General features: G+C 27.8%; 3 protein-coding genes and 1 long non-coding RNA gene across 11 annotated transcripts in view; 2 read left to right on the top strand and 2 right to left on the bottom strand.

The window, feature by feature from the left end:
• The first annotated feature begins 263 nt into the window (after positions 1 to 263).
• On the top strand, positions 264 to 3,032 carry mRpS30 (mitochondrial ribosomal protein S30). The gene is made up of 4 exons (XM_003692480.4): positions 264 to 1,317; positions 1,482 to 2,080; positions 2,197 to 2,590; positions 2,733 to 3,032. The coding sequence occupies exons 1-4, from the start codon at positions 872 to 874 to the stop codon at positions 2,947 to 2,949; spliced, it is 1,656 nt and encodes a 551-aa protein (XP_003692528.2). The 5' UTR covers positions 264 to 871; the 3' UTR covers positions 2,950 to 3,032.
• LOC100864827 (putative glucosylceramidase 1) lies at positions 3,022 to 6,833 on the bottom strand. Of its 2 annotated transcripts, none has more exons than XM_086910746.1 (7): positions 6,510 to 6,833; positions 5,035 to 5,365; positions 4,695 to 4,954; positions 4,175 to 4,600; positions 3,996 to 4,078; positions 3,627 to 3,901; positions 3,022 to 3,503 (listed from the first exon to the last, which is right to left on the bottom strand). In XM_086910746.1, exons 2-7 carry the CDS (start codon positions 5,208 to 5,210, stop codon positions 3,401 to 3,403), a joined length of 1,323 nt encoding a protein of 440 aa, XP_086766872.1. In that variant the 5' UTR covers positions 5,211 to 5,365; positions 6,510 to 6,833; the 3' UTR covers positions 3,022 to 3,400. The 2 variants fall into 2 exon arrangements, with proteins under 2 accessions (XP_086766872.1, XP_003692472.2); XM_003692424.4 differs by lacking the exon at positions 6,510 to 6,833 and adding an exon at positions 5,579 to 5,733.
• Positions 6,834 to 6,973: 140 nt separating this feature from the next.
• The window catches only part of LOC100864706 (lysosomal acid glucosylceramidase), a 36,539-nt gene continuing 30,568 nt past the window's right edge, over positions 6,974 to 12,944 (bottom strand). For 6 of the 7 annotated variants that reach the window (XM_086910742.1, XM_086910741.1, XM_086910743.1 and 3 more), the window contains 7 exons: positions 9,318 to 9,382; positions 8,789 to 9,119; positions 8,409 to 8,674; positions 7,865 to 8,296; positions 7,704 to 7,780; positions 7,322 to 7,596; positions 6,974 to 7,240 (listed from right to left, as the gene is read on the bottom strand). In XM_086910742.1, coding sequence (XP_086766868.1) covers positions 7,135 to 7,240; positions 7,322 to 7,596; positions 7,704 to 7,780; positions 7,865 to 8,296; positions 8,409 to 8,674; positions 8,789 to 9,119; positions 9,318 to 9,369 — 1,539 coding nt within the window. In that variant the 5' untranslated portion in view covers positions 9,370 to 9,382 and the 3' untranslated portion in view covers positions 6,974 to 7,134. Of the gene's footprint in view, positions 7,241 to 7,321; positions 7,597 to 7,703; positions 7,781 to 7,864; positions 8,297 to 8,408; positions 8,675 to 8,788; positions 9,120 to 9,317; positions 9,383 to 10,327; positions 10,867 to 12,944 lie in introns of those variants that run through there. The other variant, XM_086910740.1, reaches the window with a different exon arrangement.
• On the top strand, positions 8,611 to 12,684 carry LOC116414101 (uncharacterized). The gene is made up of 2 exons (XR_015292748.1): positions 8,611 to 9,048; positions 11,832 to 12,684. It is a non-coding gene; the product is annotated as an uncharacterized LOC116414101 (long non-coding RNA).

Raw genomic sequence — 12,944 nt, 5'->3', positions numbered from 1 at the left:
ATGAAACATATGAAAAAAGAATAGCAAATAATAAGAGAAAGAAAAATAAGATATGAATTTATCTTCAATGCCATTTCTCGAATATCAAAGGCAAGCTAGAATAGAAAATTAAAAATATCATAATTATTTCTTGAGTGATCTTAGAAATTAATGATGATTAATTTCTATGGAATTAATGTCTTTGGAATTTACAAGATGGCGTTAATAGTCAATTTATTTATTTATTTCTATCTTTTTCTCATTGTTTCCTATCTTATCTTCATATGTTTCATTCGCGACACTCTAAAGATAGCGCGGATTTTTGAATTTTTATCTTATTTCCTTTTCCAATTATTTATCTTTCTTACTCTCTTGCTCTTTTTTTCTTTGCAAAATTTATGCACGAAGAAACAGCTTCGATATCTAATTAATTTTATTATTATTTTTTTCCTAACTTATTGATTAAAAATTTTAACAATTTTAAAAGTAGCATTTTTTAAAATTATTTATAAATAGCATTTTTATAAATAATAGCTTTTGTAATTAAATTCCTGCAATTATAGAAAATATTAAATATATTTTTTGCATGATTTCAAAACATGAATGTAGAACACAAAGTCTCATTAAATATTAGGTTAAATCTATTTTATATCATGTCTGTAATAGTGATGATATATTTTTGACTTATTGTTGGTACTTTACATTTGCTTATTTATTTAATATATAATAACTCAATCTTTTTTTTAATATGTTTAATATTCATTTTTTCTATATAATTTATTAATTCAATATAAATTCCGTGATAAAACATGAATAATAATAAAATTGTTGTGTAATAAAATTAGAAATTTACATATAACCTCTATATAATCAATAACAATTATTTTTTGATATGTATACCAGTTTAAAAAATTCATTGCCAAATTTTTCTATTAATATTTTAAAAAGTGTTACAAGGAAATGTACAAGTTTGACCCTAAATGAAACAGAAAATGCAATTTATCCATCTATATTGGATTTATCTTACAAAGCTAATCTTAGAAGAAAAAATGAAGAATGGCATAATAAAATTAAAAAATTAGAAACTGTGGAGGAAAAGTTAATAGGAATTAATATGCCACGTTACTATGGTTGGAAATCATTAAATTTAAAAGAAGGATTTGTACCATATAATTCATTAGAACATGCTCAATATATTACACATACTCATGTTATAAACAATAATAAATTACCTGAATTTTATGATACAGTAATTGCACCTGAAAAAATAAATAACTTAGTACAAATTATTAAACAGAACATAGAAAATATTATCATTTTTGAATATAATCATAGATTGTAAGTATAAATTAAAATAATAATTATAATAATTAATAATAATAAGAATAATTTTTTTTTAATATAACAATTTTTTAATTTATTAATAAAGTTATATTTTATAAAGTTAAAAATATCTATATAAAAATTATTTGTAAAATTAATTTGGTAAATTCATATTATAGAAAAAAACAAGAAATAATAGAGGAAATAGATACAGAAAAAGAAAAATTATTACAAAATGCTATTACAAAGGCACTTGTTTTTCAAATCAATCGAATAATATTAGCTAATCTATCTTTAATTACACCACATTTATTAGAAACTGAAATAGATTTTGAACCAAGAGTGGAGGCATTTTGGTTTGCAGGTGGTATAGAACACCAACATTTATCTAAAATACCAAAATTGAAATCAGAATTTTTGAAAGAACGTCTACGTGATGCAGTTACTATACCTGTTCAATACGTTGGTTCTCCAATCTTACAATTAAGACATCAATTTCCTTTAAAAGAGATTTTTTCTCTAAATCAGTCTGTAAATCCAGAATTACTTATTCCTGAATTCAAATTTGATCCTAGAGTTCTAGGTTATAAATTTGCATATAAACATGCAACTTGTATACCTGGTTTTTGGCCTGGTGATCCTTCTGAATTTGGTTTATTATCATATCATAATTTAAATGATTTGACTTTTAATTTTTTACCTTTAAATGAAGAAGCAATTACTGTACAAGCTATCTTTGCATCTTATAGTTGGTTGTTATCACAGGCTTGTTATCAAGGTATTAAGTAAAAAACAATTATTTTTTTAAAACAAACTTATTTTTATATAATTATACTTTTAATAACAATTATTTTAATAAATGCATACATTTTATTATTTTTTTTTAATTATTAGGTTTTTCAACAGTTAATGATATAACATATCCATTAGTATCACAAACAATTTTGACAAATGGTCAATATTGGTCATTTTGTGTTTATCAATTAAATACTACATTAGTTCATTCAGAATATGCAAATAACAATCTTACACGTAATATATGTTATATAACACAACCAATAACGTTGTTTGATAAAGTGGAGAATGGAAAAATTTATGGATTTAATGAAGATGTTTTAAAACGATTGATCACATTTTATATGAATGCACCTGTAAATAAGACTTATGAAAACATGAAACCATATTTAGGTGATTCTGTAAAGTATCTTGCTGATATTACTGATATTGAGCGAAGAATATGGCTAGAAAAATTATTTAAACACTTAATGTCAAATAGACCAAGACATTTGTAAGTATTTAAGCATATGAATAATTAACTACATTAGTCAATTTTATAAAAATTTATTATAAAATTTAAGATTAATTATATATATCATTATGTAAAATATTATTCGCATGCATAAAATACATACTAATTTTTTTTTTATTAGCAAAATACCTGAAATGTACCATTGGCAAAAAATTTATTTAGTTGACAATAAAACTCGTCCTTTGGATAAGAAACGTGATCCATGGCAATTTGGTTATAAACCTTACAAGCGAAGATTAGATGATCATAAACCAGTTTATATTCCAAGATGTTTAAGAGAAAATCCCAAAAAGAGAAGTATAGGCCGCTGGGCAAAATCATATTATCCAGATGCATAAAATGTTAGATTTTATATTTACATAAATATTTGTTAATGAAAACATTTGTAATTATTTATCAATATATGTAAGTTAAATTTTAATCAATTTTATTATTTTCTTTTTAATACCTCTACATAGTTATAATTTAAATATCATATAAGCTGAAAATATAACATTGTTAAAATAATTTTAAAATAAATTCGTTATAATATATATTTAATTCTTTAAAATCGTTTTCTTTTTCTTAATATATAATAACATAACATTAATTAAGCAAAGTGTGTGAAAATAGATTATTTTATTCAAAATATTCTAAATATAATTTAAAAGAAATTATTATTTTTTATTTTTTTACAATAATCTTATAAGATATATTTCTATTTATTTTATTTTATTTTCTTTTTTTTTTTTGATTTTTATTGCTTCTTATAATCGTGATTAGATTAAAATAATATTCAAGAAATTTTTATTATTTATATTTTAAAGTGTTCATAGATTGCGGAGATAATTCCAAGCAAAGTTTACTATCTTTTTGCAAATCCTTTAGAATTATACGTTTTGTAGAAGTGATCCTAAAAAATAAGAAATTAATAAAATAACAATAGCCACTACTGTGTAAAAATTTATAATTGAAATAAGTATTTCATTATTTTATATTCTATAATTATGCAGTAGAAAAGTAAATTTTTTGTTACCCATTGTATAATACAACGACGGTTTCTCCCGAAGGTGTAAGAAAGGCTGTAGAGTTGATCGAATTATTACCAACGATAGAAATTCGGAAAGAATCTCTATCAACGAATCTGCTGACGTGTTTGATAGCATAATACAAAGGTTGTTTATAAAATTCGTCAGTTTCTGGATTCACAATAATAGGAGCGTCGAGATTGTTATTAACAACGGTTGGTCCACCAGTTTTATCCAGAACCATGTTCCAATCTACCCATCCAACTGACCAATGATTCATGTACTTAACATAAAATACGTTGCTTTAATAATTAATAATTTTTCAAACGATCAATTTTTAAGAAATTTTTAATAAGATTATAATAAAATTCTCTCACATCGATTATGCTTAAAATGTATTTTTCGCCTCTCTGCCATGCTTCTGATTTAAGTTTACTGCTAGAGTTCCATATTGGGTCAACTATACGAAAAAAAAAAAATTAAAAGTTTTTCTACATATTTGTTTTATAATTACAGATAATTATTCCTTTATTGAAAGTTGAGCGTGAGAACTTACATATGGATGCTTCGGTCATGAGAATAAATTTGTCAGGAAATTTCTCGTGTACATAATCTACGATAGTTACAGAAAAATTAGAATCTAGATACCAATGTACACCTATTCCAGCAATATATTTTCCTCCAATTTTAATCGCTGATTCAACATATTCGATTAATTTGCCTCTGTTATCGTCATAGGTTAAAAGTAACGTTTTATTGAATGGTGATGATGCCAAAGTCGGGCCGAAATAATTAGCAATCCAATTTGCCTGTGTTTCAGGTATCCATGTCATAGTATTATTTGGATTTTTGATCATAAAACCCAACCACGGTTCATTGCTAGGTGTAATTCCCCATATATTAAGACCGTTTTTTTCATATTTATCCAGAAATTTGATCAAATAATTAACGTAGGTTTCGTAGTTTTCTTTTTTTAAATAAGCTAATCAATCAATAATTATAAAATTTATTATTACAATAAATTTATAGATGTAATTATATAAAGAAAAAAAAAAACGTTGGACTACCATACGTACTGATATTGTTGTCGAATTGTTTCATCCATAATGGGGCAGTCCATGCGGCGGCAAATAATAACACTTCAGGATTTAATTCAACAGCTAATCTTGCATATGGTATCTTATAATTGTAATCTTCTGGTGCAAGGGAAAAGTTTTTTAACAAAGTATCACCGGGAGTATCGTCGTACGTATAAATTCTCGTAGAGAAGTCGGTACAGCCAATAGGTATGCGACCCAATGTGTATCTGCTTCCTCTTTTCGGATCGTAATACGCTCTAAACAATTCAAAATTGTGTATTTTAAGTAACAAATTATCATGCATGTGTTAATTCCTTTTTAGGCGGAAATCGATTACCGAATCAGTTGATCCTGGGTAGCCCGACTGAGTTTCGCTATGTTTATACCAGTGGCGTCGGTAAACGCGCCCCCAAATCCAATTATCTTTTGATATTTTTTCTTACTGTCTATGGTGATTGTTGTATCCGCATCGAAGTTCTCACAATTGTCAAACTTTACTTCTGATGCCTTCATCCGCAGCCCTTGCTTATTTGACACGTACCAATAGGAATTACCTTCCGAAGGTACTTCGGGTCTATTATCCGGTATACCATCGCAATATGTCGCATTGCAGACACACGCGATTATTTCATCATCTACACGGTAAGGTGCACAATCGTTTGCGATACCTATAATTAATTGAAATAATTGTAATTAATTTAATTAATTGTTTGAAAAATTATTTTAGTAAATAATATGTATATCGATTAGATGCAAGAAGGATACCAGGACGATTATTCAGGCTCACTCAACATCAATCGATAAACTCTTATTTTTCTAAAGATATAAAGATGATTGTTAATGAGCATTCGGACAGTACATTTGAATTATATTTGACTCACTTTTTCTGAAGAAAACGGAAATTAGAAATAGAAGTGTAGTCCAAACGTGTTTCGTGTTCATTTGTAAAAATTTGAGTGAGACTTATGAAGAAAAAAGTGTGACTAATATTTAACTACCGTAAAAGTTTTCTTTTATACTTTTCTGCATGAAAATAAAATAAAACTGACATATTATTTATATAAGTGATATATTATCTGTATTTGTTGTCTATTATTTCTTATCTTTATAATATGTTTGTTATATGAAAGAGATGTAGATAGATATGAAAGAGATAGAAATTTATCAATATTAATAATAAACTAATAAAATACTATTTGTTTTAAAATTAATGAGTACTTACACATTTTTACAATATTATACAAAGTTTGGAATTACAAGTCGATGAAACAGAGATAACATAAACGCAAAGTGCAAATAGCAAGTGTTAGTAGTCAATTTAAAAAAAAAATTAAAAATCTTATCCACTAGAAGAATTAAATAAATTTTTTAAGCATTCCTCCATAATTTATTTAAAATATATTTATAAATATATTTGCAAGTGTATTATTTTTTTTTTTATTTCAATTCATCACTTAGAATCAATTTTTCTTAAAAAGTGACATGATTTCTAATGTAAATATTTATTTATTTGAACAGTTATCTCCATTCCTTTAATGATTGATGACGTTCGAAATATTTGCGAAAAAATGAAGAAGAAAATCAATGAAGAAGAAAAAAAAATTGGCGTGAGGAAAAAATATATTAAAATTAATTTGTGATAAGAAATGTTATTTGAATTTTGAAATGTTAAAAATAAAAGTTATCGAAAATACACGAAAAAGTTTTTTTTTTAATACTTTTAACATATATAACAAGTGAAATTATTATAATCATAAAATGCAAGATATATTTAAATATATGATATTTGAATCGTTTACTCTCACTACTTACAGGAAAATATTGAATTGTCGATTCTCGATTAACATAATTTTATAAACATCGAACTCATATCATATCTACGCAAGTTTTTTTTTTTCTTTTTTTTAAAACGTTTGTGTAAATTGCTATAATAAACGTGCAGCGATATCCAATATATTTATTAACTGATCGATATCTTAATTGATAGAAACAACTTTTCAAACTTGTACTTTGAACCGTGCAAATAATCATCGAATGAAAAAGAAGTTATTGAATAAAAAATTCAGAGATAGTTCTCACGAATTATTGCAGAGGGCAGATAATATTTGCAGACGAATATTTATGTACAAATCTGCAAATTGTTTTCACAAGAGAAAATGGCAAATTATTTATGTGCATCTTAATTGCGTATATATATCGTGGAAATATTTTCATGAGAATCATATACAATCAAAGAATATATCGTTTGAATATTATTATTGTTTATTAGAACAAGGTTTTATTTCAGATAATATATTTTATTTCAATAAACATAATAATAATGCTTCTCATTTATTACTATATGATATAATTTTATTTTACATTTTTAATATAATAAAATTTATATCGAATAATATGTTTCATTGATTGTTTTTAATCTTCATTTTAAGCGAGTATTCTACTTGTTGTAAATTATAGTATTCATAGAATGTGGAGGTAACTCCAAGCAAATATAATCTTCAGTTGCCACATCGTTTAAAACCACATTCGTTTTTTCATTATTGCTGAAAAGCAAGATAATTGTTATAAATATGATACGCATTCTTGTGTCAATTGCAAATAATTGAAAATAAATTCTCATTTACTCGTTATACGCAACAACCACAATTTCGTTTGAGGGTGTTACAAAGGCTGCGGCATTAATATCAATCGTATTGGTAATGAAAATCCTGACCGACCCTCTGTCGACGAATCTGCTGTAGTGATTAATAGCGTAATACATTGGCTGTTTATAAAATTCATCATTTTCTGGGTTTACAATAATGGGCGAGTCGACGTTATTATTGATATAGTTTGGTCCGCCATCTTTGTTCAAAGCTATATTCCAATCCACCCATCCAACTCCCCAATGATTCATATACTTAAAAATAAATTATATTTTTTATAAATAAAAATTGTTTATATTAAGACAAAGATATAATATCCTCTCTAATATTTCCGTATTAAAAATGTTCATCATCACTTTACCTGCGTTATACTTAATATATATCTTTTCCCTCTTTCCCATGATCCCAACTTAACCTTTTTTTCCAATGGAAAAGATCCTATACAAGAATATTTTTTATGAGAGAAAGTACAAAACTTTTGATTATATCGCATAAAGTAATTTATGAATATATATATCTTACCTTCACATGCTTCGGTCATCAAAATTTTTTTATCAGGAAACTTACTGTGCGTTTCATCTAATACTATCGGTGGAATCAACACATCCGTGTACCAATGTACGGCTATGCCGTAAACATAATTTTTCGCAATTTCATTTTTAAAGATGTTCTCGACGAACCAAGGTAATCCTACTCTTTGATCATCCAAAACGAAAATTCGTGTGTCGTTGTGTTCGGAATTTGCTAAAGTTGGACCCAAATTGCTAGCGATCCAATCGCTAACCAGCTCTGGTGTCCATCCCATAGTGTTAAGACGCTCAAAAGGAATATAGCTATCGAATGGCTCGTTTCCAGTTGAAACACCCCATATATCTATTCCATTCTTTTTATATTCATCTAAGAATTTCAATATGTAATTGGCAAAAGTCTGATAATATTCGGTCTTCAAGAAACCTGTATATCAAATGAAACAAGTTGTATCTAGCGTTCGAAAAACTTATTTAAAATGGTATTTATCTTAAAAAAAAAGGATATATATATATATTCTTTTTAAAGTAAAACTTACCAAATCCATTGATTTTGTGATTGGTTTTCATCCATGTCGGGGCCGACCACGCTGCGCTAAAGAATCTCAAATCGGGATTCAACTCGACAGCTTTCCTCGCGTACGGTATCTTGTACTCGATATCTTCAGGAGCAAGCGCGAAATGTTGCAACGTCGCATCATCATTGTAATCGTCCAATGTATAGGCTCTCGTGGAGAAGTCAGTTCCTCCTATTGGTATACGGCCTAGCGTATACCTACTTCCATATTTCGGATCGAAATACGTCCTGTAAAATAGGTTAAACGGATCTCGTTACTTGTAATCTACTTTACATACAATCAATTTAATTTTATTCAAATCGAATAAGTGATAATTTTTCACCATCGATTCGTTCTATTACCTGATTAATTGATCCTGAGTAGCCTCGCTCAGATTCCTGATATTTATTCCCGCCGAGTCGGTAAAAGCACCTCCAAAACCGAGGATCGTTTGATACCTCTTCGAGGTATCGATATTCAGGGTCAAATATCCATCGTTTTGACAACTGCTTGACATGTGTCCTTTCGACAAGCTCAGCCTGAGGCCATCTCTGCTCGAGACGTACCAATGAAAAGTACCTTTCTCTGGACTCTTTGGCTCCGGTTCCGGCGTGCTGTCGCAGTAAGTCGAGTTACAAACGCACACGATATTATTTGTCCCGAAACTTCGTGGCACGCAGTCGTTTGCATCACCTGTTGCGGTTCATCATATCTCGATGAATATATTTTGATATTTGATTGACGCGCATTATAATTGGGAGGAAAAAATAATCTTTTCTTTTTTTTTTTTTTTTTAATTTTTTTGACACTTCTAACGATTGATTGAAATTACATGAGAGGGAGAGGGGGATTTTAAGAAACTATAACTGTAAAATTGATCGAGTATATTACTTTTATCCGTTGCAACGAACAGGATTGCGATCAACAACGCTACCTTCCACATAATTTTTCTATTTCTGAAACAAAGAATTAATAATTAATAATTTTCGAATTTGAGATTTGTAATAATCGAAAAAATCGATGTATGGGAATGGACGTGTGAATTGATTAGAAATAGATTCGACCAAAGAATTAGAAAGTATTGTCTTTTTTTCTTTCTTTCTTTTTTCTTTTTTTTTTTTTTTGCATCGCTGCGTTAACGATAAATATAGATACAAGAAACGTAGAAATACGTTACTAAATACGTAAGAAATTTTGAAGAATGTAACAAAAAAAAAACCTAGAAAGAAGTTGATAGAAAATAAAAAATTACATATTCATAGGAGGTTGTCTTGCATATTTTTAAATATTATTTACATCATACTCTTTCTTATATAATATATATATATATATATATCGAATAAAAAAAGTTGAATGTTTCCTTTCGCTAGTTTTTTTATCAGACACAAATACTTATAACAACACATTATTTATAATAACAGACAGCAAATAGGTTAAGGTGAAACAGATGAGAATAAATTTAGAGATGATTCATTTATGATTATTTTTCATTAATTTATATACACATATATTTTGAAGAATTTTAAAAATCGAAAGAGATATAAAAATACATTGATATACAAAAATATCGACTTAGGTTTAATTATCAAGTCATTATATAATATTCAATTGCTCGATAAACTTGATATATTATTAAATCGTATTTAATTTTTCGTATATCGAGTTTTTTCTTCGTTACATCCGAAATACATTCGTCTCTTCGAAAATATTTTGACACTTTGCCGTATACTTGACAAATATTTGAAAATAAATTTAATACTTATTTATTCGTGTGAAATTTGATTTGATGATTTATTAACATACAAACATACAATAAAGATGTTACGTTATTTTTTAAATTTCTCAAATATTTGACAAATAAATCGATAACACGATATCGAATCGAAAGTTTTAACAAGTACTCTTAGAGAAAAGCTTATCAACAATATCTTAATCAGATAATTGAAGGATGTCCCGTGTACGAATAAACTTTCACAATTTTTTCGAGCCACTCCACAAAAATATTAAATCCACTTTGCTTCAAGTTAACATTGACAAATCTATTTCCTGAAGTTTGACCGACGTCTATCGGATTACTATAATTTCTGTCGCATTTAACGATATACATATACTAGATTATCTCTATAATAAATACAATACGTCATTCAACGAAACGCTGTAACTGATAAGTTAAAATTTTTTCAATTTTGCCTTCGAAGATATTCATTACTTATAAAAATTGTGCGATTTTACAAGTTTTTTTGATATCACTTTATTTGATTTGATTATCATTTCACATTGAATTTTTGGCAAAAGCGTGTGAAAAAAATAAATCGAAAGTAGCAACGCCTGTAAGAGGAAATAATTGAGAATTGATTCTCTGGTATTGCGATGTATTTGTAATTAATGCAGTACAAGAACAGACTAAGTTAACAGTTATAAAAAAAAGGATATTACGTGCTGAAGAAACTTGACTTATTATCTCGATTATTAAAATAATAATCGAACGTATGTTGAAAAAAATCAGTAACAAAAAAAAAAAAAAGAGTCATTGTGACGTATATAATATCGCGTTATATTATATAATTGTTGATAACTATTGTTGGAACTATTGTAATCGAGACTTTGAGGATACTCTATTAAGACAACACGTGGGACGAACGAGGGAAACGCTCGCCGTGCTCGACGACGACGATCGATTTTAATAGCGGCATAAAATTTACATTTCGGTCGAACGATCGACAAAATTACCAAGCTTTTGAACCGGCTTTCCTGAAATAAAGTTGAACGCGACGAAAATGGAGGATTTCCAATCAAAGTCGGTTCGTTTCGTTACGCGTATCAACCTGCCCGCTATTATTAATCCTCATTAAAGCATATTGTCTTTCGAAAAAAAAAAAAAAAAAGATTCCGTTTGTTTTTTTTTTTTTTTTAATTCAATATCGTACATGATATTTTCCTATTATCTATTCTAATATTAATGGTTCGATCATAAATTACATAACTTCCTTACTCGTACACTCTTAAAACAATGTAAATAAAGAATTGTGATTCAAGTTTTTAAAGAGAAAATTTGCATACTGTTAAAAGAAAAATAAATTATATATTTTAACAAAAAAGAAAAAAAAATTTGCATTATTTCTTCGTTAAATATTTTGTCTTATTTACATTTTTTGATAATTATTTATATATAAGAATCGTCTTATCGAATTCCTTGAGATAAGATGAATAATTATTCGAAACAATTATTTATTTATATATTTTTTTTCATTTATTTTCATTTTCATTAATATCCATTTTTCCCCGTTTTCATTTACCGAACTAAATTTTACCGAAATACGGAGAATTATATCCCGTGTAAAAAAATCGATGAACGAGTCTTATTAAGAATTTTTTCGATAGATTTAACGTAACGATCTGTTACAGAGAAGTGAAGTATCGTGGTCGGTCGTCTGAGCGGTGGATCACGGATAAATTGGAAAACAGGGCCGTGAGGACAGTTTGTCAGGGCGGTGCCACTCAATCCCATTTGGAAATAGTGGTGCGAACTAGATGGTGAAATCCCTTCGAAATTACTTGTTCTCAAGAGCTGAAGAATCGAGTACAACGTTGAACGTGCGTTCAATAAGAATCATTTTTAAAAATATCGATGAATCATCCTTAACATTACCCACATATGTCAGTCATAAAATTATTCACATCAAGAAACTTATATTGTGTAATATTTTAGATGTAAATCTATTTTGATTTTCATAACAAAGTAAGGATTTATTGGATCAAAGATTTTTTACAACAAATAATCTTGTTAAATGTACACTCATGTATTTTTATTAGATTAAATATATTAATTAAATGTCAAGGAGATCGCAAGTTTAATCTCACGTTGGACGGTGTATGGAACACCGTGAAGTGGTGTAATTATGCAAATCGGCACCGAAACTTTTTAATGAAAATTTGTAATCTCGAATTTTCTAAGAACTCTAAACTTTCGAGATGCGATGAAAATGTTAATCAAACGGTGTCTCGATGTTTCAGCGGGATATCCAACAGTCCTGTTGTGACTTGCTGTGTTTGCATTTAAACGTAGCTAGACAATCTTTGTTCGTTTTAATGCAGTGTTAATACCATTTCTATATTCTTTGGAAATATCCTTTTGGAGGATGGATTTTATTTCAGCAGAAGCTCATTTGACAAATCAATTTATAATTATAGTTACGTCGATATATTTCATCGAGCGTGGAAATAAAATGGGAAAAATAATACTTGAGTTTATTAAAAATTCTATGTTTACGATTAATATCTTTTTACGAATGTTCCTAATTCTCCTTTTCCTCGACGCATTCTCGAAATTCTATTGTTTACAAGAGAAGAGAAAGAGAAGAGAATTCTGCCATGGGAATATTATCGTGCGAGATCCTTGAGATCAGAATTGTCGGTAAGTACGATACTTTACCTCCTCTATCGCTAAAATAGTGAATTTCTATGGGAAGAAAATACATGACGTCATATATCTTCATATACCATTGCATCACGTGACAT

This window comes from Apis florea, unplaced genomic scaffold, assembly GCF_048593485.1.
Source record: "Apis florea isolate Af1SG1 unplaced genomic scaffold, ASM4859348v1 contig_3203_pilon, whole genome shotgun sequence".
In the NCBI taxonomy this organism is placed as follows: Eukaryota; Metazoa; Arthropoda; class Insecta; order Hymenoptera; family Apidae; genus Apis; species Apis florea.
The sequence above is the reverse complement of the archived record's forward strand: the minus strand, read 5'-3'. Positions and strand labels throughout refer to the sequence as shown.

What these genes read in the sequence shown, in the direction of transcription:
- LOC100864827 (XM_003692424.4), bottom strand. Translation starts at nt 5,639, where the DNA reads ATGAACACGAAACACGTTTGGACTACACTTCTATTTCTAATTTCCGTT. An exon ending in ACAATTCGACAACAATATCA is followed by an intron (nt 4,601 to 4,694) that starts GTACGTATGGTA and finishes TTGATTGATTAG; the next exon opens with CTTATTTAAAAAAAGAAAAC. An exon ending in CATGACCGAAGCATCCATAT is followed by an intron (nt 4,079 to 4,174) that starts GTAAGTTCTCAC and finishes TTTTTCGTATAG; the next exon opens with TTGACCCAATATGGAACTCT.
- mRpS30 (XM_003692480.4), top strand. Translation starts at nt 872, where the DNA reads ATGTATACCAGTTTAAAAAATTCATTGCCAAATTTTTCTATTAATATT. An exon ending in ATCACAGGCTTGTTATCAAG is followed by an intron (nt 2,081 to 2,196) that starts GTATTAAGTAAA and finishes TTTAATTATTAG; the next exon opens with GTTTTTCAACAGTTAATGAT. An exon ending in TCAAATAGACCAAGACATTT is followed by an intron (nt 2,591 to 2,732) that starts GTAAGTATTTAA and finishes TTTTTTTATTAG; the next exon opens with CAAAATACCTGAAATGTACC.